The following is a 25,552-nucleotide window of genomic DNA, read 5'->3' as shown; positions in this document are numbered from 1 at the left end:
TTGCTGTCACTGGGTCAGCTTTTTTCAGCTTTAGGAGAACACTAAAGCAAAGTCATGGTAATCACCCTATCTCTCCTTCCCCAAAAGACAGCATAACCCTCAAAAAACTCTAATAAAATAAGACTGACGATTAGTCAAATTTTAAGAAATAATAAAGTCATAGCTTCCTAACTCAGGAAGCTATGACTGTTTTCAGATGCTTTGGCTGAATGCACAGAAAAACAAGCTGGTCTACTAGCTGATTTTTCTTTTATGTGTACCACAGCTTCATTTCTACATTAACTTTCCCCCAGCCCCTCCAAAAGGGATCTTTGGTTATTCCAGGTCATGCACAAAGACCGTAGAACTTCAAGAGATCATGACAAATTACCTCTGCAGCTTAAGACGATGTGGCTAGACTGCAACTGCCACAGAACCTTTCATACAAAAGGCATTATGAAATTTCTTTTTAATATTTTGAGCTGGGCCTATCTTTTAAATAAGGCCTGAAATGAAGAATTTCCTCATTTCACATTCTAAGGCAGTTAAGTGAATTCAAACAGCATTACTTCCTACAACAGTTCAGTTCTCCATGTTCAACAGCATTCAGGAAATGCGCATTCATAACAGTGCCTTCATTTGCTCCTGTACTTCTTACAGTGTCAGGAACAAGCATCCAGCAACAGGCACACCTTGCAACACACCTACCTGAGGATACCTCTGTGTGAGAGCACACATGTGCAAAGAGGCAGATGAACAATATTTGTGTATTATGTACACGTTATAAGTGCTCAAAAAACACTGCCCTGTTTTCCAGCTTCCCATATTTGAAACTTTCAAAATCCATACATTCTTTCCTAGTATGATTGCTGGCTTGGTTTGGTTTTTAAATGCAGTGTGATGATCCCAAATAAAAAGGACCAGTCAGACTAAGAAAAGGGCCCAGCAATGGCACAGATTCCAACAATCACATGAAGGAGCCAGCCAGGAAGCTGCCAAGCAACTAACCAACAATCTACAAGTGCATAAAGAGCAAAATTCCTCATGGGATAGCATGTTTACACACAACTCTTAGTTAGCTTCTACTTAATTCTGATGTTGGGAAGACTGGAAGGTCTAATACTGAATTCTCAATACAATCATCAAGTAAGCTTCATGTAAAAACATGTTAAGTTTTATTTTTATAGCAAAATTAAAATTCATGCTGCGAGAGACAGCACTAGTGCTAAAATGGAACAATCTTTATCATACTTCAGAATCAAGTTTTCCTACTGTCTGCTGATGTTTTTAACCATGGGAGGCATTATGGCCAGATAAAACCATTAATAACAGGATTGACTGCAGGCAGGTATGGAACTTGAGGCAGAAGGTATGAAGACAGAAAGACAGCAAGACGTGCTTTGTCCTACTCAGCTCCTTGCAAAGCAGATGAGACCTCCCTGGCAGGCGTGACTGAACATACACAGACACGCTGCCATTTTGCTATCCCAGATACTTGAACAAGAATATTGCTTTAACTGAACTGATGCAGAAGTAGCATTAGTTTGGCTTGCCTGAAGCCAATAAAATTGCATTTGAAATGCCTGGATAACATTTGTGAAAATCTCTCTAATGTTAAATGGCATGAAAATGCCACCGTTTTATTATGTATATATTATGTACCAGCTTTTTCTATGCCTGGCCAAGAGCTATTAGTGGAAGCTTTTGAAGACAGGCACAGCTCTTTCATTTGTCTGTTTTGGGGGGTGTGTGGGGGTGGTGGGCTTCCTCCCCCCTTTTACTTTTAAGAACACTTTTACTAAATGCTGAATGTGCCGAGCAAATAAGCAGGAAGGTTTGTCCTTTGACTTTTCATATAGTCCTAGAAAAAAGTTAGCAATAAGAAGAAGGAAATAAACGTTTTTCTTAAATGTCAGTGGTGACAGTGAAGCAGAAACACAGCTTTAATCATTAAAAGAAATGTCACTTTTCTTCAAATGACCAAGCAAAACTACGCACTGAGTGTTCCAAACACTAAAAGCAAGGAGAAAGTGACAGTTTAACTGTTTTAAAAATTAATCCCTACCAGTAAATCAGTTACTTTTTTCATTTGGAACATTCAGCACTAACAGAGTAAAATTTTTTACACACCGAAAGAAACATTAAATTCAGTATTATGTATTTTGTATCCCAGCTGCCACCACCTTTGAAGCAATGGAAGATCAAACAAAGTCATGATCATCCTAAGAGCAAGCCATATGAATAAGAAAAGGAACCAAACACAGAACCCTAACATCAGGCCAACCTTCCTTTTGTTGCTTTACTTTTTGGTGCTTCAGTGTGCCCCTCCATAATCTATAGGTAATATTGGCATTATGAAGGACAGCTGTTTGGAAATTGTGAAGCCTTCACAGAAAGAGATACTATGCTAAAACCATAACATCTTTATGTCCTTTATAGAAAGAACATTACAAGCTTACTGCCATTCTTGGCTTCAGATAAGTTAGGTGTTATGCCACACAAAGGACAGTTGGAAAAAAAAATTAAATTTTAGAAACATATGAAGAGACATATAATAAAAAATATTCTCTTTTGAAAAACTAGGTAACTTTTTTATCTCCCCCTACAATATAGGACATTTTTTAATATCTGATAAAGTCACAAAGCCATGTTTTGAAAAGAAGTGTTTTCTCACAACATGAGAGAAACGATAGACATTCACCACATAACATAGCAAAGGCAGAAGGGCTGTGAGTGTGAGCACTGCTGTAAGTAATTGCAAACCAGCATTTTAGTACAGGACAGAAAAGTACACCAGAAAGCTGCAGTGACACTATGCCAAAACAAAAAACTACTAAGGTACTTAACTTCCTATTTCAAGTAATATATAGTTAATCTGCATCCAGTTGACTATTCATTTTTTAAAGCTGTATACACACAAAAATCCTGCACATTGCCAAAATAATTGTTTTAAGCAGCTTCATAAGGCAATTGGTTATTGATATAACACACAATTAGGCACACCACAGCAATTCACTTGAAAAAAAAAGACCAACAAAACAAAAGACAGAGTTGCAAAAGCTATTTTCCTACAGCATGTGAAGAATTCAAAGTGAGTTCTTGATTTACCTTCTATAACTGCTGCTATAGCCTTTACCTCGTGGTGAAGGGCCATGTACGAATCTACATGTGTTCCCATAGAGGCAGTTGCCAGTCTTCAGCCAGTTACGGCACTGTGTCTAAGAGACAGACATTACTGGGTGAATTTCACACTCCTTTCTGGAAATACCATTGGTGTGAGTGTGGCAGAACAAACAAATGACTCCACATTAAGTCCCATTTATCTGCAATTTCTGTCCACCAGTAATATAATTGATTAAAAAAAAAAAAAATCAACAAAGAGCATCAGGTCTGGCAGAGAAAAATTTAGGTTGGTGGAAATACTATTAATATGCACAGTACTACTGCTCCATCCAGAAGCTGGCACAACACACGGTATTTGAAAATTCTAGTATTAGCATGTTGAATATCCATGTGTTGAGTTCTTTTCACCTTTACTTAACCTCAGTAACATCTAAGCATTTGCTGCTTGTGAGCTACTCTTTCCCACCATATAAATCCTGGAAAAGAAGATGCTGGGGTGGGGACGAAAAGAAGAACACTTTTACAACTCACCTCTGCAGTACTTCCAGTGCTGGGTCCAAGCCTTTCAAACACACTGGGTCTTCGGGATGTGCTATCGGATATGGTCTTGGTATTTTCCACTGTGACCTTCCTTCTAATTTTTGACATTTTGTACTACTTCAACCAAAAAAAAAAGCAAAACTGTAAAATCCTTCAGTTTGGAGCTTTGACACTGAACTCACATGAATAAAATAGTATGAAATACGTTGCAAGAGTTGCTGCAGAGGTGATGAAGAAAGAAAAAGAAGTCATAAATGAGTGAAATGTATCTAATAACACAGAATGCTTCTGACTTGAACTAGTCAGCTGAGCACCAGTAATGATAATTTTTCATTTCATTTCATGACCTGCTTTGGATTCTTCAGATTCCCCTTGGGAAAGATCATATGACATGTTATTCATTTAGGCAGCAAACACCACAGAGGACAGATGCTTTCTTTCATCATGTATTTTTGGTGCACGAACTCAAGTGACTTAAAGTGAATAGAACCTTTAATGTTATTTCACCAACCTCTCAGAAACCAGTTCCAACCACTAAAAACACCTCCCAGTTTTGAAACAAATTTTAAAAAAATGAGAGCTTTATATTTTTTCTCCCTTGTTGTGCATGACAACCTACTGAAAGCCATCTTGCTATCATCCACAGCCTGTGTTTATTATCAGTCTGATTTCTACAACTATTTGGAATTACATGAGTTTAGGAAAAAAAAACAAACAACTCCATAATGATGATGCACTTCTTAATCTGCTCAAAAAGTAGCTCCTTCTCATTAAGAAAAACAGATTTTAAAGTAAATACAGCATAAATTTGATAAACAAGAAGTCACAATTTATCTTACCTGAGAAAGGAAGGAGTTATAGTGGGAAAAAAAAACCCAAACCATAATTCAAGGAAAAAAAAAAGGAACATATATATTTAGGACTACAGACAGATTGTACAAAAAGGGCAGAATGGGCCTCAAAACTAATGTCCATTCCTTACATTCTACTTGATGAAAACAAAAATAAAATCAATTTGGGAACATCTGCCAGGTGCTCAGCAATTTATATATAGCTCAAAAGCACACCTCTTTGCTGTACTGCAATGTGCCATCACCCTCATCAATCAGGAGATCATGATTAGCCAGACCCTAATCTCCTACCCTTCTGCTCCTAGGCACAGCACGCGTCACCACATTTAGAACACACACACTTAAACTATCTCATACAAAAACAGGTTACAAATGACAAAGTTCATCCATATAGCCAGAGTAATACGCATTTAAACTAGCATCCACCAGAGAGGATTAATACACATTTTCACCATCTGATCAGCAATATGTTCCCACAGTTTCCATAGGGTAAAGTTACATTTCAGAGAAACAAAATATCATCATGTAAAAACACGGACACTTCTATAATAACTGAACCCTACAGTTATTTCCATGACAAGATTTCCCTAGAAGTCTGACACCTGTGCATTTTCTACAAACAAATGCTGTGCTGAAGCTCTTGTGAAGCACTGTAGCTCCTTTATAAATAACAGAAGAAAGAAATCTTACACTGTGTGCTTGAGATTTCTCAGTAGACCTCTGCTCTACTGACTCCTTCTCCAAGCCTCTGATTATCTGAAGAATTTTATCTCATAAAAAAAGGTTCAGATAATCAAGACATTAACCAAGATGTTCAGGGAGGGTAGAAGTTAACCATACGGTGTATACCAAACATTAAAAACAATGGTTAACATCAATTAGTGGAAGCAGACAGTTAAACATTAGAATTTCCAGTAGTATGAAATTATTTGGGTTAGTAAGAACTGTGGGGAACAGAGATTTCTAGAAAGATCTAATTGAGTTAAAGAATTGAGTAATACAACAGCAGATGAAATGCAAAGAAATATAATGCAATGCACACAAGGAGAAATGATTTTGTCTAAATATTTGATGAGACCAAATTAGTCCAGTCTTCTGAGAAAAATAATTAGGAGTCATTGTGGACAGCTCAATGTGCAGCAATAGTTAAAAAAGCCTGACAGGATAAACCATTAAAGTTAGAAAGCAAAACAATACCTCATCTCACCTAGCTGAGCACCCTTCCATTTCAGGATTCTCACAGAATTTCAGAAAAAAACTACTAAATTTCTACAGTTTCACACAGTCACATTCTTTCTATAGAAGATATAAAAATCAACTGACACATGCAAAAGCATTTTTAATAAGACAATCATATAACAACTGCCTAATTTGGATTCAATGTTTACAGTTAAAAGAGCCATATCTGAAATAAAAAGAGTTAGATAAATGGCAATGGCATAGGGAGAAGGTTCAACACATGAAGGATAGATGAGTCTAACACACAAGGTACACACTGACATCGTAGCAGCATACAGAAAAATCACATTCATTTTGCCTCAATTCCAATGTACTTTTGTTTTCAAAGAAACAGAGGCAAAACTTTCATTTTAAACGTTAATTTTTAGCCAGCATTTAGTGCCTTTTTGGAATTAACTTGTATAGGAAGTTATGATGATGACTAGGCTTAAAACGATAGTTACAAACATGGAGAGGATGAAGAGGCAACATCATCCTAACTGAACAGACAATTTAATTCCAACTGCCTTTTTCCCTGTATTTTTGCAGATGGAAATTAAGAAGAATACCATTCAACCCTAAATCTTCTAAGGTCTGTAAAACCCCCTATGTAAAAAAACCAAAACAACTTAAAATGAGAAACAAAACCTTTGCTATTTTGGGTAGCAATCTGTCAATTCTAACCTCATAGTCTGGCCCATATCTACCAGTTTGCAATTAACAACAGATCCTTTATTAACAGAAGAGATATTTCATGATAGATTGCTCTAAAGAAACAAACCCAGCATGCTGTGAGTGCACAGCACATTACTTTCTGTATGCACCCATTATCCCATGAGGGCCTCGCTCGTGTAACCAGAACTGCAATTCCACTGCTCAGTGAATACAGATGTTATGAAAGGCTGCAGGATTAGAGTCCAGACACATTATTCTGAGGCAAACTGAGGAATTTCACTTTGTCAAACTATGCATTTCAGAGACTGTGTTTGCAAATGCCCATTTTCATTCATTTTCATTCTTTGAGGACCAAGTGAGTTGGAAAAATCAAGAGACTATTAAAATAATATTGAAAACCTCAGATGGATAATGACAGTTTTTTTGTTTCTGAGAAGGTTCCTTGCTCACAAACAAGTACTGTAAGGGGAAAAAAATATGTGTTTAATTTCCAAATTTCGGAGACTGCACATTAATGGACAACCAAGAACAATTTAAATGGAACATCCCATAAAGATTCCCCTTCTGAAACATTTTCACCTTCTGCTTTTTTACGACTGATGATCACAGCCCTGCTATCAATCCCACGCTGATGGCCAGTGCAGTGACTTCCCATCAGATGTCTATGCCTCTGAATTATCATCTCCATATCAAACACTAATGTGGGATTAGACAGCTGTGAGTACCAGTGTGGACTGAGCCTTAAGCACTCTCAACATTTCAAATAATTACGACCAGGATTAAAAAAAAAAAAAATTAAAAATTTCTAGGTAGAATATTATACACTCCTCTGTTTTGGGTACATGACATTGCACTGCTGACTCTACTTTGGAGCACTAAACTTTCTGCTACTTCTAAAACAGAAAAAAGTTTCTAAAACTAAGCAAAGTTAACTTTATCTTCCTAAAATAAATTCTATACCTAAAATTTTAATGGTAAATTATCACTTTTCCATGCACAAATAAGATCCATAACAGCCTTTAAAATAAATTAGAAATACCATAACACTAGGATAATTCATTCATGGATGCATCTATGTTATTCTTTAAAGGAAGTAACTTTCCCAGGGTGAGAGACAATCTGTTAATGACATTAATTACACTAGCATTTCAAGGAGAACATATCACAGTGTTATTCACATGAATTATCTACAATGTGACAGACTTGAGAGGAGTGAGTGCACCTATTGAGCACTGACCAATGAACTGAAATCCATGAGGCATGATATGATTGACAGCATTCACTGAAATTCTGTAATTTTTTTTACCAACATTCTTATATTTTGGTGTCAAGCATGCTTAACATTTTTCTTCAAAATTAGTGTGATACCACTTAAGTCATCATCAAGAGATATCTGAAACACCTGGTTTTCTGTTAGAAAAACCTAATCCAGCCCACTAAAAAATGAATCCTGAAGGATTCTACAGGAAAACTTGAAACTGAGATGTAACAGAACAAAAGCAAAGTTCAAAAACAAGAAAACATTTAGGGAGATTAAAAATCTCTTTAGGAAGTCCAAGACATCACTCATAAGCATGTCAATGTCTGCACATGCACACCACACCACACGCAAGCTACGCACAACATCACTTCAGAAAATCCTACCTGTGAAGAGACAAATAATATGCCATTTCAAACAACAAGTGAAATTACTTCAAAGTCCTACAGATGTTCAGGTACAAACTCATTATTAACACTCCTTGATAAACTAAATACGTGTTGAAAACTGAATAATAGCTTTGAGGATGGCTCCCTGCACTTTTTAAAATTAAGAGCTTTTACCTGAAAATGTTTTGGGTCCTATTACAATGTTAACATGTCCATGTCACATCGCTAATAAAACAGTGGTATTTGAAGAAGCTCCAGGGGTTTACTACTTAAAAATATTACTAAAAATGGTAAAATGCATTCATAATGAACCTTCCAAAAGAGCAGTCAAATACTCACACAGAGAAGCCTGTTTGACAGAAAACTAGAAATTAATCCAAATTGAAAAACTTCTCGCTGGTAACCCATCACCATAGTAACTTGAACCTATCCCTCTAATTTGAAGTATGATATTCTCCATTAGTAGCAATAAGCAACTGCTACTTATGTTTGCACAAGTATAAAATCATGGTTGGCTTTCCACAGGTGAATAAAAACATCAGGCCCCAGTACCATATCAGGAAACACAGAGCATTCCACGCCTTGTCTAACAAAGTCTTCACACCCAAAGAAGATGTTTCCCCAGACTAAGGGACAGTCTGTGAAGACTGGTGTGGACAGGTCCAAGTTTACTCTGCCTTAGAATCCAGCTTGCTGGATACACATTGCCTCCAATCTGTGAGCTGGATCAGCACATTAGCGTGCCATCACTCTCAGCAAACATGCTGAGAAGCAGGGTGTATTAACTCGGGCACAGCCACAGAAAGCCACACATCTTTAGTTTTCAGGCGCATTGGCTGAGTCTGTCCACTCCCGTCTGCACAAAGGAACCGTGAGTGTTCCATCACCAGCCCAAGATCCCTCAAAGCGCTGGTTGCTAACTCACTGAAAGCCAAACACCTGACCTTCAAGCACTCTTGCAGAAGGCTGACAAGAGATCAACGGTGGAGTGAGAATCCATCGAGAAGCCAAAGGCGAGGCCCTGAGCAGACCGCCCACAACACGCTAACCCAACGTGCCCGGCTACAAGTTCTGGAAGGGATGGGAGTTAGCTGCAGGAGCTACCTGAAGGGATGGCGATGCATGAATTCATACAAGCGAAATTAGTAGTCCCTCTTGAGCACACAGAGCAGAAACTATTTTACTGCCAGAAAGTGGGAGAAGAGCACTACTGAAGTGGAAGAAAAAAAACCCAAACAAAACCAAAATCCGACCAAAAACCCCCACGATCAGGGAATATCCGACTATACGGGAAGCAGACTCCAGCACGACCACCGACTGACGGAAGGGCACCCCGGGCACACGGCGGGATGGCGCCGCCGGGCGTTCACCTCACCCCTACCTCGGGGAGCCCCCCGTGGCCGCCGGCCCCGCACCAAGCCGGGCGAGAGCGCAGCCCTTCCCCGCCGCTGCACTCTGCAGGCCGAGCGCGCCCGAGGCCCGGCGGCCACGGGTCGGGGCCCAGGCTCGGGCCGGGGGGAAGGGAACGCGGGGGAACGCGGGGTCCCGCCCCGCCTCTCCGCCCCACCCTCCGCACCCGCGGCCGCCCCTGCTGCTTGCGCTGCCGCGGCCGCCCCGCACTCACCTGCTCCTTGCGCTGCCGCGCCGCTCCCCGCCGCCTCCTCCGCCGCCGCCCGGGGCGGAGAGGGTGGGAGGGGGCGAGGGGGGGGTCCGTCCTCCCGGGCCTGAGCGCGGAGCGGCGCGGGCAGGAGGGGGAGGAGCGCGCGGAGCGGCGCGCGCCCCCGCGGACCCGCCGCTCCCGCCCCGCGCGCCGGGACAGCCGTCGTGGGAGCGCCGCCGCCGCCACCGCCTCCGCGCGCCCTTCCCGGCGGCCCTCGCGCCGCCCGCGCCGCCGCCGATGATGACGACGATGACGACGGCGGTGACGTCGCAGCTGGGAGGGCGGTAGCGGGAAGGGCGGAAGCGGCAGCGCCGCCATCTTGGTATGGGCGGGGCAGGCGCCCGGCTCCGCCCCCGGGGAGGGGCAATGGGGAGGGCGGGGGCGCTGGGGCAGGAATTCCGTGAGGAGTGGTTGAGGGAGGTTGGGGAGTTCAGCCTGACGGAGCCTCAGGAGTGACTATCGCTCCCTGCAACCACCCGAAAGGAGATTTAGCCAGGTGTTCTCCCTGGCAACAAGTAACAGGACGAGAAGGCATGGTATTAAGGTGCACCAATGGAGGTTCAAGTTGTGCATGAGGAGTAAAATTCTTCATAGAAAGGATGATTAAACATTGGAATGGGTGCCTAGGGAGGTGGTGGAATCACTGTGGGAGTCGGTGTTTAAGGAAATGCTGAACATGACACTTAGTGCCCTGGTCTAATTGGTAGGGTGTTGTTGGATTGCAGCTTGGAGTCAGTGATCTCAGAGGTCTTTTCCAAACTCAATCTGTTTGGAATCTGTGTTTCCTTGATCTTCAACTAGAACAGGTTGCTCAAAGCCCCATCTAATCTGTCCATAAATATTTCCAGGGATGGGGCATCCACCACCTCTCTGGGAAACCTGTGCCAGTGCCACACCACCTGAAAAAAAACTTCTTTCTTAATCTAAACCTGCCCAATTTTGGTTTAAAATCATCTTTCAGAGTCTTCAGGCGAGTGCTTGGCTGCAGGGAGAATGGACTTGGCTCGTTGTGTGGAGCAGCCTCTGGGCACTGCCACTCGGTGGTTTGGCCACTCGTGTGTCCTCGCCTTGCTGTGACCAGCCTTCCTGACACACGGGGGACACGGCAAGTGGGGTTGTTCACTTGTAACAAAATCCTGTAATAGCACAAATTACCTAAATGGGACCTAAATCTCTTCTGTGGAGGGAGTCAGAGACCCTTTCACCTGGAATTCCCGCCTTCTAGTGGGACATGTGTGCTTTTTTCCCCTTACACTGCGCTCTCTCTATTATACTTGCGGCGCATTGAGCTACTGTTGTAGAGATAGGTGTATAAGTATGGCTGAAAAAACCTGATGTGTTCTGAAATACAAGGGGTGCAGTCATTCTGGGGTTTTGCCTGTGTACAAAGAATTTTCATAAAGGAGCAAGCTTTTTTTTTTAATTACATTTTCATAAGTAACTAAGTGCAGTCGTGCTGGAATAAATTATATTCAACTTCACAAATTTTGTAGAACGTGTTGAGCTATCTCTTTGACAGCAGAAAGTGCTTCTAAGCAAGTTGGCTTGATTTCTCGAGGAGGAAGCAGAAATCCGTAAGTTCCTGTGTCACGAAGCTCAAAGGTAAAAGAATATTTAATGCCAAGATCATAAGCCCAGTCGTCAGATCCTCCAGGAGCTAAATCTATGTGAGGAAGGGAAAATAGAAAAATTGCCTGAAACCAGAACTTTTTTTGTTCAAAAGCTGTCTGATGCTAGCAAGAATATATTGTCATGCCTTTCATTGCCGTAAAGTCATACTTACAGATTGTTTGTGCACCAGCACCAGGTCTGTAAGTTTTCCGAGTTGTCCTCTTTATAGCTTTAGCTGCTTTCTGTGCCAGACTTTCCTGAAATTAAACAAAACATTATTACCTTTAAAGCTTTGTGACAACAGATAAAATGTACACAGTTAGATTTTACTTACACTGTGCTCAGGATTTCACACTAGTTAAATAATGGTATAAGAGGTTCTGGAAAAACCACTGAATGTGGTAAAAGTTTTCAGCATATGCCTGTGCTACAGATTGCATTTCTGCTGTAGACAGATAAAAAAAATATAGATGGGACCTTATCCCAACTTCTGGCAGTAAACTGTTGTCAAACCATTTGTTCTCATTCATCTCATATTTTTTCTTTTCTGCCACAGTACTTAAGTCACTCTTTATTTAAGTAATATTTGCAAATATGGCAGGAAAATATTTTAATTTAGAGGACCCTACTGTTAAGCCATGAAGAAGACTGAAGTGCCCAGAATCAGTGCACTTCTCTCTGCTTTACAGGGAAAGAATAACTGTTCTGTTTTGAACTCCACTGTTTTCAGTGAGAGTTTGTGCTGTGTCATTTGGTGGCTCAAGAAAGTAAAATTCTACATATGCAGGATATATTTTCCATCCTACCAGTAAGACAATTTTATATAAGTATCCCTAGCAAAAGCCTTAATAAAAGTAGCATGTGTCCACCAGAGTACCTCATTGCTTAGGTATGTAAAGGGTGTTTTTGAGAGTCACACACCCAATTAATTTCAGAGTTTATATATACAATAAAACATAATGAAGAATTTGCACACATATATCTTTTCAAGATGTCCAGAACAACTGGACTCTGCTCTTCTAGCAGCAGCTTCAACATGTTAGGTGTTGTTGATGTGTAATCAATCTGGAATAAATATTTTCATTTTTTGTAGTCTTCAGAAGCAGCTTACTGACTTGCACACTACTAGACCAGCCCAGACTTTTAAAATTTGTTAAGAGCATCAATAAAAATGTAATTTTCTAATTCTTGATCCTCACAGCACAGTGACTCCTTCATTACAAGACTGACCAAGCTGGGTGCGTAGTTCTGAGATAAGTGTGAAACTTATCAGGAGGTGGAACTTACCAGTTCCTCATGGTCTTTGCTTTTGTTCATGGTGTAAGAATATGGAAACAACACCAACTGGGAGTAGGAGTGCATGGAGATGTAGGCTTTAATGGTGTCCTTGTGGTCTCTGACAAAGCGAGCCACTGCTTTCACTTCAGGCTCAGACTCTGGGTAGGGTCCGCAGTATATCTCCTGGCATTCAAAGTGAGATGCTCCTGGACCTTTAAGCAAAAAAAAGTGCACAGTTTTACTCCTTTACTTCTTCTCTTCTCTTTCTGTTCATGAAAAATGCAAGAGTATTAAAGGAAAGAGCAGAGTATGGTGCTAATGCACAAGAAATCGTGGATTCCACCATGCTATGGAAAGAACCTTCATTCTTGTAGAAATCTCTGCAAGCCTTCCAGGATTTCTCACCTATTGTGCTCTTACAAACAATCACAGGGAAGAATTAAAAAAAAAAGTATTCAACGACTGGATAAGAAGTCTTAGAGGAAAGGATGAATATGCTTCATTTAAAATCATCACATGATTATGACATCACATCTTAAAATCTATAAGTAATACAGGAAAAAGGCAATTCTACATGATTATTTAACCTTGTGGGAAAGCAAACTCCCAATGGGAAGTTGAGGAAACAAACCAAAATGAAAATTTTTAAGAAAAATTGATGCTGGAACAAATTATCAAGGAGACAAATAGGATTCACCACTTCTGTCTTCAGAATATGAACAAATAACTTTCTGGAAGTAGTCAGGATCTTTAGGGGGAAAAAATTGCATGTTTTTCTTGATATAACAGCCATGGATAGTTTAGCAATGGGCTACAATGACTGAAACCCATTATAGGACTTTAGTGTCAGCACTGAGTGAAGTCAGATCTGATCCATAGAGTAACATTTTAAGGCAGTTATTCTGCAGACTAAAAAAAACTTGTCAAGTACTAAAGTGCCTGCCGTAATTAAATATGATATAGTCTTCATAAGAATTACAAAGGGCCAAAAGATCTTGGTCAGGTAGGCTTTATGGATGGATGACTGAGCTGATCAGTTTGTATACCACAGTGGAGCAGCTGGATAGTGCAACAGGCCTTGGGTGACATGGCAAGGGCCACCTCTTCCATCTTTCTTCCCACCAACGGCCACCCTCAGGTGTGAGCTCCATGGCGTAATGCAAGGAGCTCTTTTGTGCTGGGAAGAGGTTATTCCATGGTGTGTCATCTGGGGATGAAAAATCTTGAGTCCCAGAAAGAATTATCTAAAGCTGGGAAAGTTGTCACCAGTTCATAACAGATACTCAGCTGCATTTTTCTTTGTACTAACTTCACAGAACAGTACATGAAAATGTTTTCAAAATCAAAAATTGTAATGGCCAAAAGTGAGGCAGGGGTACAATAGGAAGAAAATGATGTCCTACCACACCAGTGTGCATCAAAATTCCTGTTCATGTCAGTACCAATGCACTTGCTGTTACCATGCGAGGAGCGGCTTTTCCTCCACAGCCGATTCTATGGAAAGAGACACACAAGCCACATTCAGGGAAAAATGCTGGAAAAGTCAATGCATCACCTCACTGATTAGTTAAATGTGACTTCTTAATTGTGCCTCTACAGTCCTGTGCTAGTGAAGACCAAGGAAGATTCTAAAACCACAGTCTGCTTGCCAGCAAGGCTGGATGGTAAAAGGAAATGTTGGGTAGGATCAGAAGTGATCACATTCTCATTTCTGTGGAATTTGGACTGTGGAAGGAGGGCGTAAGACATACTGTTTGGCTAGGTATGTCAGTTTAGGAGCAGAAATCAAACTTTCTGTGGGGAAACATGCAGAAATTCCAAGCACAGAATAAGAGTTTGGGATGTGCAGTTTCAGGATGATAACTATGCCCTAGCCATGCACAATGATAATTCCTATAAATAGCAAATCAGTACCTTAAACAACCTTTCAAAAAAGGTCTACATACAGAGGGGTGGCTCCACGTGTACTCATAGCCATCCACGTTTATCACAGGCATGACATAGAAATCGAAGTGCTCCAGAAGTGTTGTCATGGTCCGATCTCTCTCACGCACATGGATTGCCTGTAAAGCACAGGGGAAATATATTAAAAGCATTTGTAATTGTTATTTTTCTTACCTTCGTGCAAAGGTACCTGGTGGCATGTGTAAAATAATTATGCAATTATCAGAGCAGTCTACCTGAGTCTGATAAGGCTCATCACATCATGGAAATGGTTAAATAGCAAAGTGGCTCTCTGCTCAGAAGTGCCATGGGGAAAAATTGATGCAGTCAGTCAGAGACACTGCAATTCTTTAGTGTTAGTGGGTGGTCATGAGACAGAAATGAAGTCTATTAATAGGAAAGTTTGAGCTTTTGCTGCCTGTGTAAGTACTAGAAGCCCTCCCTCCTGCCCAAAATACGGCAAGCTCCAAAATAACAAGTAATATTTCAAATGGCTGCCATACATAACATTATTTATTCTGGTTGCATTGTGAGTTTAATGCAACTATATGACAAGAGTCAGTATGATCTACATTGCTAATTTTGCCTCACAGCTTATTTTGAAAGCTTTAGTGATACTCAACCTGGTTGTTGGTCCATGACAAAGAAATAAATTTTTATCTAGATGAGTGGGTTTGTTACTATTAGAATAGACTAAGTCCTTCATCATCCTTGTTTTTTCTTCATGCCTTACTTAGATCACCCTTTTTCATTTTTAATCCTTCCTAGTTATCCTCAGGCAATGAGCTTCCTTTGACTAAATGAGAAATGTCAATCTTTCTACAATCTTAACAACAAAATTAAATTATAAAAAGTGGACCCATTATAAAGAATGCCTAGGATTTGATAGGGAGAGCTGGTGATTTTAGTGCTTGTGTGCAGATGTGTATTAATGTCAGATTTTAAAACATTGCTTCATGAAGAGATACAGAAACAAAATTTGAACTTAAACCACGTAAATTAGATCAAAGGAATGGAGAACCTAAATGTTCAGCTTGTTACCTCTGAAAAATGCTGCAGGGACATTTCACTGGCAAAATGACAGCACAGCTGGTAATTATTTGGAGCAGCATGAAAAGGGCAAATGCATTTATATCCAGTGGAACCTTGCAAACTGTTATTATCAGTGGTTCACAAGGTACATTCAGCTGTATCTGTCCCTAAGCCCTGTAATATCCTTTCAAATATTTTAGGCATTGAGATTTTATAGTTGTGACTAATAACAAAAATAAATAAACTTATTATATTTTTGTTGTTCTTATTGTTATCATCATCATCCACATTATTTAGTTCCATCATGGCCAAATCATAATTCACGTTTCAAGGACTCGTCTGTGTTATTCCTCTGACTACAGTACTGGTGACTGTGAAGTCTCAGTGTCATCTAGTTTATTTTTACTGTGAACTTTGCTTTTGTGAAAAAGAAATAATAAATAATATCTCAGAACATTAACTGAACAAAATGGGCAACCTTGTCTGGACAGAAAGGCTTCAGAAGCCTTTTCCTGGTCCATACCAGGGACTGGGTCAGCAGCTCAGCATAAGGAATTGAGTAGAGATGCCTTAAGTTCAAAAAGACCAAGGCAATGCATTTTAAAATCCAGTTGTAAACTGTGGATGTTGTTTCTTTTGGTGCACCTTTGTTACCTCTCCTGAGCAGTGTAGATAATAAAGATGCTCAAGATAGATGTGCCCATTTGTCTGTGGCCGCACATCAAGGCTGGTTGATCTAAGCCTGTCCCATCAGTGATTAATCTACAGGCTCAACCCATCAGTGATTTTCTAGTTTCCATAAACTGGTACTACAGCTGGATGTTGTTGGTCATCCTCTGGAGGTCTGACATGAGGGTGTCACTAGCAGGGATAATACCTTCAGAAGGAGGTGGCTTATGTGGCTTTATTCTCTGCAGATCCAGAAAAAAAGCAGGAGCACAAATGAAAAACATGGAGTCAGGAGGAGCAGTACCAGCAGATGCAGGAGTAGGTGATGCATCACAGCCAGTGGATTGCTGGTGTGGAGCTGTGCCATATCTGGAGCAGGCAAGTGTGGGGTACCTATTGCTCTAGGAAGGCATGTAGAGCAGAGCCAAGGGTTGTAGGACAGCTTGAGCTCACCCTGTGTGTCTTCTGACCTGCTCCAGGCAGTGCCAAGTACAGTAACATGGACACAAGTCACCATGTGCTGTGTGACTCGGAGCCAAGAGCCCTCCTGCAACCCAAGTGGCAGTAGAGACATGGCCCTAGCAGATTACCAAACACGTGCTTTTCCTGGCATGCCCTCTCCAGCCCTGACCATTCATAAAAATAAATGTCTCTGTTGACTTTGCTGCACATACTTGGAGGTTTCTTTCATGCTTGATAATACATTTGAGCTCCTTTGCATTCACTCCCAATGACTTTCTGTTTCTCTCACACACACATACCCTTATCTACTGGGACACATACACACACACACACACACACACACACACACACTGCTATGCTTGCAGCTTAGACATAAATATCGTGTATTGGTGTTGTGGGAGTAAATGGATTAGGTCTTTATGGATCCTAGAATGCAATTGGACAAAGGTAAATGGCATCAAGATTTTTTGCTTTGCTTTGAAAACAGTAATCAGATGTGATTATATACTCACATGACCTATGAACCACAGGCAAAAAGCAGGAGAAATCCATTCTCTAGCATGGATACCACAGTCAATCCATATGGCATTTTTTGACTTTTCCTTGTTTTTAGAAATCTGACAAAAGAGAGATTGCATTCGAATGTCACCACTGTAAAGGGTACCACATAAAAGTGGAAGTGAAAATGTAACCAAGATGGAAGAAGAAGCATCTGTCTTGTAAGGAGAGCTCAGACTGATCCTGGGCCAGGTTACGTTTGCATACAGTCAGAGCCATTCAGGTTGCTTGCAAAGTCCCAACACAGGCACCAAGACTACAGCAAGAGCTGAGGTCAGGTGAATCTGCCATCAGCTGTACAGGGCAACAAACTATATTGGCTTCATCATCAACAGAGAAGGGTATCCAGTATTTAATGCCTTTGCATGATGGCCTAGATGTGGTTACTTCCTTGTGGCCCAGAAAGGAGCCTAATCTGGTCAAATGCATTTGCAACTGTAACGCATCTTGCTAGAACAACTTAGGACCTCTAAAAATCACAAAAAATAAGAATGTAGGTGTAGATTTAAGGAAATGTCCTGGCCAAACCCCACCATTTGCTTACAGTAGTACTTAGAAAGTTTATGCAGTAAGTCACATGTGTACCTTCAGCACATAAAGCGGTCGCTTTTCATAGGATGATCCAATATATATTTTCTCGAGGAGATCAGAGTGGACTTTCACTACCGCCTCCATCCAACGATATATCTGCAAGGGTGAAGTTAGTAAGTGGATCTTCTTTTTACTGTTTTCCTTCTTCCCTGAAAGTAGCCTAGATTTAAATTCATTCTACCTCCCAAATTTTTCTTCTGATGGAAAAGAAAAACTAATAATTCAACTCACCTACCACATGCCTGACTCTAATTTTTGTTAAAACCAACAGTAAGATGCAGTCACAACGCAGTCTAAATGTAGCTCTGAAATTCCTGTTCAGTTCTATTTGTTTAAATTGTTATTGATTTCATGTTTTAAATATTTATATGTTTGTTTTGTGACTTCATTTTTCTTCTCTATTTACTGCCTTTGAAGGACAGTTTGAGGTAATACACATATAAGAGATTTGGTCTGGTGCTTTTTTCTATCTCTGTGAAAGCATTACAATAAATAGAACTCTTAATCATTGTGCAATACAGTGGTAATTATTAACTGCTGATGATTTCTTTCCCTTTATATCAATTCTCAACCATGAGATAAATGTCACCCTTTGCATCTACAGATGTTCACAACAAAAACAGCTTACTTCTTTCATTGAATGGTAGTTTTCATAGTATGAGGAAGATCCACGAGCATTGACTGTGTCATTGGCAGTCTGTTTTTCAATAATTCCTTGAACATTTCCCATCAAGACTCTGAATAACAAAGGAAGAGCACAACCTCCTGTTAAATAAATGACAAACAACTTTACAGAATCATTCATGACAACAAAAAATAAAAATACATACTTGTGTTGGATGGTCTGTTGCCTTAACTGAGCTTTTATGCTATTTATGCTGGATGCCCTGACATAGAAATGGACTTCTCTGTCCTTCTGGATGTTTTCAACCACAACAGGTTGCCAGAGAATGACCTACAAAGTTTCCAAAAACATTTTTTTTTTACTGAGGAAAGAAAAAATATTCTTGCTAACATTTAATAAGCATTTTGCAAATAATCAAAGCATATGTTTTCAATTTAAGAGACCGCTCGTAACAAGCAGTTTAATGTTCCTTGTGATGTGTTGCATTCTGCTACTTCTGGAAGTGAAATGTGGGTATTTAAGAAAGGTTTGTAATGACTTCTGCACAGAAATTCATAAATTAAGAACAAAGACAAGAACATAACCTTTTCTGAGATAGTATTTCTAGTATAATAGATATATTTAGCTAGTTATTATATTACATGTTTTCAAGTCTGCTGAGAGTTATTTTCCCTGAGGGTATTTGGAGAATTAATGAAGATCAGATCAGTCTTTGTAGTTATTGTATTCTCTGATGACTTTGATCACGGAGGAAATAAGTGCCAGAAGGGGTTTGAATATAAGTCAAGTTGAAGAAACAATACAGAGATTAGAAATTGGAGAAAAGTAAGAAAATGAGATTGTTCTTGGTAAAATTAAATATTTTACAATAATAAAATCAGGAGCCAGCATATTCAATGAAAGACTGAAACTTCAGAACCAATAATACAAAAAGATCTGGGGGTAACAGTTAGCAGTAAATTAGGCATAAACTTAGAGTGTGGAAAAAGTCAGCATAATTCTTGGATGCATTTTTAGGGCATCATACAGCATGAAGTCACCAGACAATAGGGTTTATTTTTTTTTTCCTTTATGGTTTGGTTGCACAAGGAATATTGTTTGAACAATAAATGATAACTACTAAAATTGGTTGGGAAGTACTGTTTCTGTCTACCTTTTCCCTTTCCCTTTCCCATTCTGTTTTTTTTCTTATAGCTTCCCCCATTTATAGTAATGGAAACATATTGTCTGGTTTATAACCCATGAAAAATATTTGGTTTGCATATTCTCATAAATGACTTGGAAGAAAACACGACAAGCCCTCTCTGCATTGAATGTGCTGCAGTTCTTCTTCCTGACTTCTTGGGACTCCTGTGTACAAGAAAGTGAAGAATCATAGCAGTAAATAAAAGATGGAGGAGCAGAGGTTTGTATTGGTACAGAAAAAGAGATGTATATGTGATTTGACTTGTAAAGGTGGAAAAAAGCAAAGAGGGCTATCAAAACATTTCTGAGAACTTAAGGGAAGGATTAGAAGATGCTAGGGACAGCAGAAGGATTTTAGGGTGGGTGTAAAAATGAATAGGAGCCAGGAAGGACAGAGAAAGACTGGGCGTAGACGCCTTTAAAAGCTCTTAGCCATATGAAACCCATCCTCAATCATCCTGTAAATTATGTTAATTGAAGGAATGGTTACACCTTTGTTGGAGTGTTGACTTCAAACTGGGAGAGTGTGATTGGGCACCAAAAGAGATGTCTCAGTTTAATTAAATGCTTATTTATCTAATGAAAGATAGAAGTGATAATAATACCAAAATATTATTTAAGATATTTTAATTTTCTAAAAATATCCTACCTTTAAAAAATACCACAAAAATCCAGTCCTGATCTTCAAAGGTGTGCAAGCCATATATAGGTCAAAAATGGTGAGGTTCCCTAGCAAATGGATTTTTACTTACTGTGTGTTGGTGTTTTCCCAGTTTTGCAGTGTCTTAGTACACAAAATCAATTGCAGAATTATGAGCTTCAATATAATTCATTACTGAAATATTATGTAAACACATGTAAACAGATGTAAATCAGAAGGTAATAAGAAATTAAAACCAAGCATTTCCTGAGCTGATGTACTAGAACAAATGAATGAAAGTGGGCTAGATCTTTCTTGTGAGGGAGAAGCAATATTAGGGCACTTGGGGGGAAAATTTGGCCTAGAGTTCAGAGAGACAGAAAAAAAACCAGACACTGTTTACCTCAGTGGTGTTCAGTAAATCCTGAAGAGCTTCAACTTGTTCATCAGTTTGTGGGAGAGCCCACAAAACTTCATCCCTGAAAAACAAGGGTATTTAGGTAAAGCACAGGTACTTGGAACAGCTCCAGTTCATCCAAAATTGAAGAAGCAGGCTTGGCCTCTCTCATCTTCCCTGGCTTGGGTGCCATGAACCCAAAGACACTCCAATAGTGAAGATGCTGAATCTGGTTCCAGCCTCTGCATCTACCAGTCAGTAAAATCTGTGAAAGAGATGGTGCAGGGCTTTGGTAGCCAATATTTACTGCTGAACACTGAGATTGCTCCTGAGAGCTGGCACCAGCACCACAGCCCCCAGCCCCAGCTAATCCACAGTGCAGCAGCAGCAGTTGAAAACTAGCTGAGAATAGGAAGGTGGCTCTCCTATTGTCCCCTGAGTTTCTCAGTCACCATTCAGCAGAGACATCAGCCCTCCCAGTCTGCCAAAATCCCTCACAGGTTTGGCAAAAGCCAAACATGATGTTTTGTAGATGTGCATTCCTACTTTAGTCAAGTTTTTCTGGTCTCCTCATTTGTGTCCCTCTGCTGGTATTGTTTCAAATGGTCTGCACCATTGTCCTCCCCATCTTTGCCCAGTAAATTATATTCCCCTTCTATTTGAAATGCTGTACATGACATGGTGCTTCCCAGCTACTCCATGCCTGATGCCACTGTCAGTGACAGAAGTGAAATTCACTTTCTGGAAAGAAAAAAACAGCACTCTGCATGGAGTCCTGATCATCAGTGTCCTACAAGTCACGTAGTAAAAAATTGCATTGGATAGGCAATTAAAATAATTAGTGTGTGTAGAAGAAGGTGACTCAGAGGAATGTCAGACCCCTCTTTCCATTTCCTGGGCTGGGGTGGCTCTCAGCCACATCTAATCACGTGGAGCTGGTGGCACTTTATAAACCAGGCACGATCAAAGTCCCTGCCAGCCCTGTCTGCAAAGACTGTCCCAAAAACAAAACATGCAGGGCCCTCAAAACTAGGGGTTTCAAGCAGCATAACATGATTGTCACAGCTTGCTGCTGTGACTGATTTCAAGCAGAAACCTGACAGCATCTGGCAAACAGGTGATTCATCTTTACTTTTAGCCAGGCTCCAAGCAATCACACTTGTTTCTCATGCAGAACCAACAACATGCCAACCTCATTTTTGCCTCTGCCATCATGTGACAGAACATCAAAAAACAATCAGGGATGGGCAAGGTGGGAGCTTGCCTATTTCTTTAGTGCACTCTGAAGGGTGTGTTTGAGGCTGCTTTAAAAATAATGTCTTCTCATAGCTGAGGGAGGCTTTTCACACAGGAGCCAAGAAAAGGCCTGCTGCATCTGGTTTCATTGCATGATTCCCACATCCTGAGAGCACCATAATGGGGAAGCTGATGTGTACTTGTACCCCACCATTTGTTGCACAAATATTTCATCCGAGTGTGGTAAGTTCTGAACTGGTGTTACAATTCCTCCCCAGCTCTTGTGATAAGACCTGAATACACTAAATAAGCTGATCAAAATTCTGCCCCTGCACTTCAGTGTGGCAAGTATTAACAGCAAAAACAGTAGTTGTTGCCCTTCTCAGTTCCCCTGCTTTGATTTGGCATTGTACCCTCCTTCATCTGTCTTCTTTCCCATTCTTTGTAGAAAACACACAGACAAAAGCTTTAATTATTACCCTCATACCAAGCTCAGAATCAGCCTTCTACTCCCAGCTTCCTTGTCCTGCCTGCTGCCCCTGCACAGCTGGACCCAGTCATCTCAAACACACCTCTTTTCTTTCTGTTCTCATGCCCTCTTCCCTGATTGTTTTCCATTTCTCCTTGAAAAGAGCCTTGTCATTCCTTCTTCCAGTGTTTTGCAAGAGACCCACTGGGCTCTGTCCCTGTTTCCCATATCTTTTTCCTTTCCCTTTGACCTCTTGGTACAAGTCCAGCTGCCATCCCCACTCTACCTTACTCAGATCTTACCCTGTAAGTGAGTAAGTTACATTTCAGTTAATCTTAGATGGATTTGATATCTTCATCTGAGCTGGGCACTATCTTAATTTAGAAAGAAAACTATCTTAATTTAGATGTGCGTGCTAACCTGAAATGAATTGCCCTCTAAATACACATATTTTTCCCCACTACCTGTACAGAAAGGTGGAGAGGACTTGTTCCTACACAAAGCTGTGTAAAAATTCCATCAGGTCAGATGAATCTCATTCTTTTAGCCGTTTTCATAACTGGGGCTGGGGGGATTAGGCTCCTGCTTTCCAGTGGGAAACACCATGTTCTTCTTTAAGAGTCAGATATTCAGTGTTCTATTTAGACATGAAATAAATAAGTCTTCTAGTAGCACAGAGCAATATTGTTCCACTGAATTCACCTAAAACCACATTTGTTTCCCCCTACTTTAACCCTCCCACCTCCATAGCAATCCACAACAAAATATTATTGCAACACAAAGGGAGAGAAAAGATCCTCTTTTTAATGCATGAACTCAATGGTGTTCACCTCTCACAGGTCTGCAGAGTGGTGCAAAATCACAGAAGGGATACGAGAAATAATTCACATTTTATTTGTGTAGATATTTTAGTTCTGGGAGCAGGTTGTATTTAATTCTAGGTTGTTCAGCTTTGCTTAAAATCACCACATGGGGAACTTATCCTTTTAGTTCTACTTATTAAAACATTTCAGGTTTTTAAACCAGTGGTAGATGCAGAAAATAAAAGCACTTTGCCTGTCTTCATCTCTGACATATGTTCTCATGTTTTAAGAAAGCATTTGGTTTCAGGGCATTTCTGAAGTTTATCAATAGGTAACAATAAAGCTGCTTCTGAAACATTGTAGAAATACCAAATGGTTATTCAAAAATGATTTATGCCGGGAAAAAGCATCATAAAACTGCTTTGGAAAGAAAACAGATTGTTAGCACTTTCTAAAATGGTTTCTCTTTCTAACTCAAGAAGTAATTCATTTAAGATCTTGTTTTAAGGCAAATGAAGCAAATTATTTTTCCCATTAAGTTTCCAAATGCCCTTTATTGGCATTCAAAAGTACTGAATGAACAGAATTGATTTGCACTTAGACCAAAAGGAGTAGTCTTAATACAATTAAAAATACAGGATTTATGGATGCAAAGAAGACTTAAAATAATTTCATTTCCCCCACCATCTTTATGTTAAATTGAACCACGTATCCAATTACAAGGGCAATAAATATATGTCAGCCTTTGACAAATGCTTTCTCATGCAACTCAGACTTATTTTGCATCAATACATTCCCTGTCCCACCCACCACACACTAGAACACCCAGTAGCATCAGTAGATCTTTACCTTGGAATAGTGAAGACATGCTTCTCTGGAACCAAGATAAAAAAGGTAAAAAAGAACAAGTAAAGCTTCATCTTCGTGGCATTCACAGCAAAACCGAATGCAATCAGAAAGACGAGGGTTCAGGACCCACATTATTGATTTTAAAAATGTTATTTAAAGAGTAGTTAAAATTTAATATTGCTTCTCACTTCAAGCCCAAGCTCCTGGTGGCTAAGTCAATATGACAGAGCTCTCTGGGGAGGTGCTGCTCATATTGATGTTGTCCATGTACAAGAGGATAAAATACACTTTGAACATTTTCATATTGACAAATCACTTTGTCATCTCAGCCTTTTATTTTATTGCAGCTACGAGCCACAGACATAAAAAAGAACAGCAAGCACAAAGCTTTTGTAATCCTCTAATATTTGTGGAGTTCCAGCAGCATGCTGTGCATCCAGCTCTCTTATAAGGCATCACAGCCAAGCATGAATCTGGTTCAAAGCAGTGGGAATGAGGTTAAGTTCAAACAGAAAAATTCTGAACAAGAAACCTTCTTTTCCTGGAATTTGCTAGCAGAGAAAACAAGGAGCAACATATGTTTTTGTGGTGCTTTGACATCCATGAATTTTCTTATGGATGTCATAAGGGTTTCTTTTCAAGAAAAAGTACAAGTAACTCTTCATCTCATTATTATTAATTTTTGCATGCCCCCAAGATTTGCTTCTCATATCTCTATCCACAGGTGCCCGTACAGGACATGCTGAAAATCTGTGTGAATTTGGTATGTCCAGAATACATGATCTTCATCTCTGTTCCATGCTTGAACAAAATATCCAAACTTGACTAAGACACAGCTTATTATCCTGGTTTAAGTCATCTTCCAGAGGGCATTCATTCCAGAAGGGGACTGAGGAGTGAATCAATATGTACATAATGGGTACACCAGGGAGCAAAGACCTGGATGTGAATGAGGGAACTATTTTGATGCTCTAGGTGTAGCTTGGAGTTATAGCTATACCCTGGGTAAAAAATGGCTGGGAACAAGCCCTGGAGCTAAGGTTAGGTAATGCAGACTAGATTGCATCCATGAACATTCTCTAGAACAGCTCTGGAGTGGTCTGGAACAGAGCCAATTCTCCACCTAAGCAGGCTGCCTTTGGAAGTCAAACACAGCCCTGGGTTTGGTTTGGGGTTTTTTTTTTGTTGTTGTTGTTTTGATTGTTTCAGAAGAGCAGCCCTGTCCTAAGAAGCCAGACAGCTGAGTTTTAAGTGACTGAAGTCAACAGAGATGTATCATGCTCCCCAATGTGTACACAGGGGTTATTTTCTCTGTGAAAATACACCAACGCTGAAAATGCCCCAAACTGGAATTGAGCACAAACCAGACACCAAGAGGAAAGGCAAAGAAAGGCTAATAGGAAGTGAAATCACTGATGCCTTAGCTAGACTTTTTAGTTCTTATTTTATCTTTTTAGATGTTGTTCAAACAAACAGGAAGTTCTGATAAGGTACAGAGGCCATTCCCAGC

The 25,552-nt window shown here is 40.1% G+C and overlaps 2 protein-coding genes across 4 annotated transcripts in view; both read right to left on the bottom strand.

The window, feature by feature from the left end:
* Nucleotides 1–9,801, bottom strand: part of ZC3H13 (zinc finger CCCH-type containing 13) — a 46,106-nt gene extending 36,305 nt beyond the window's left edge. For 2 of the 3 annotated variants that reach the window (XM_059839046.1, XM_059839048.1), the window contains exons 1-3: nucleotides 9,658–9,801; nucleotides 3,634–3,756; nucleotides 3,088–3,197 (exon numbers count right to left, since the gene is read on the bottom strand). In XM_059839046.1, coding sequence (XP_059695029.1) covers nucleotides 3,088–3,197; nucleotides 3,634–3,750 — 227 coding nt within the window. In that variant the 5' untranslated portion in view covers nucleotides 3,751–3,756; nucleotides 9,658–9,801. Of the gene's footprint in view, nucleotides 1–3,087; nucleotides 3,198–3,633; nucleotides 3,760–9,657 lie in introns of all 3 variants that reach the window. The other variant, XM_059839047.1, reaches the window with a different exon arrangement.
* Nucleotides 9,802–11,147: 1,346 nt separating this feature from the next.
* On the bottom strand, nucleotides 11,148–24,135 carry CPB2 (carboxypeptidase B2). Its single transcript, XM_059839045.1, has 11 exons — nucleotides 24,043–24,135; nucleotides 20,692–20,767; nucleotides 18,669–18,793; nucleotides 18,467–18,575; nucleotides 17,833–17,934; nucleotides 17,202–17,306; nucleotides 14,529–14,645; nucleotides 13,986–14,076; nucleotides 12,592–12,794; nucleotides 11,477–11,561; nucleotides 11,148–11,356 (listed from the first exon to the last, which is right to left on the bottom strand). Exons 1-11 carry the CDS (start codon nucleotides 24,111–24,113, stop codon nucleotides 11,172–11,174), a joined length of 1,269 nt encoding a protein of 422 aa, XP_059695028.1. The 5' UTR covers nucleotides 24,114–24,135; the 3' UTR covers nucleotides 11,148–11,171.
* Nucleotides 24,136–25,552: the final 1,417 nt, after the last annotated feature.

This window comes from Haemorhous mexicanus, chromosome 2 (genome assembly GCF_027477595.1).
Source record: "Haemorhous mexicanus isolate bHaeMex1 chromosome 2, bHaeMex1.pri, whole genome shotgun sequence".
NCBI lineage: Eukaryota > Metazoa > Chordata > Aves > Passeriformes > Fringillidae > Haemorhous > Haemorhous mexicanus.
The sequence above is the reverse complement of the archived record's forward strand: the minus strand, read 5'-3'. Positions and strand labels throughout refer to the sequence as shown.

Bases quoted from the DNA above. Each gene is read 5' to 3' on its own strand.
- CPB2 (XM_059839045.1), bottom strand. From the start codon at position 24,113: ATGAAGCTTTACTTGTTCTTTTTTACCTTTTTTATCTTGGTTCCAGAG. The intron at 17,935-18,466 runs GTAAGCTGTTTT...TCACCCTTGCAG, and splicing joins ACTACCATTCAATGAAAGAA to ATATATCGTTGGATGGAGGC. The intron at 14,077-14,528 runs GTATGTAGACCT...CTCTTTCCATAG, and splicing joins ACACGTGGAGCCACCCCTCT to AATCGGCTGTGGAGGAAAAG.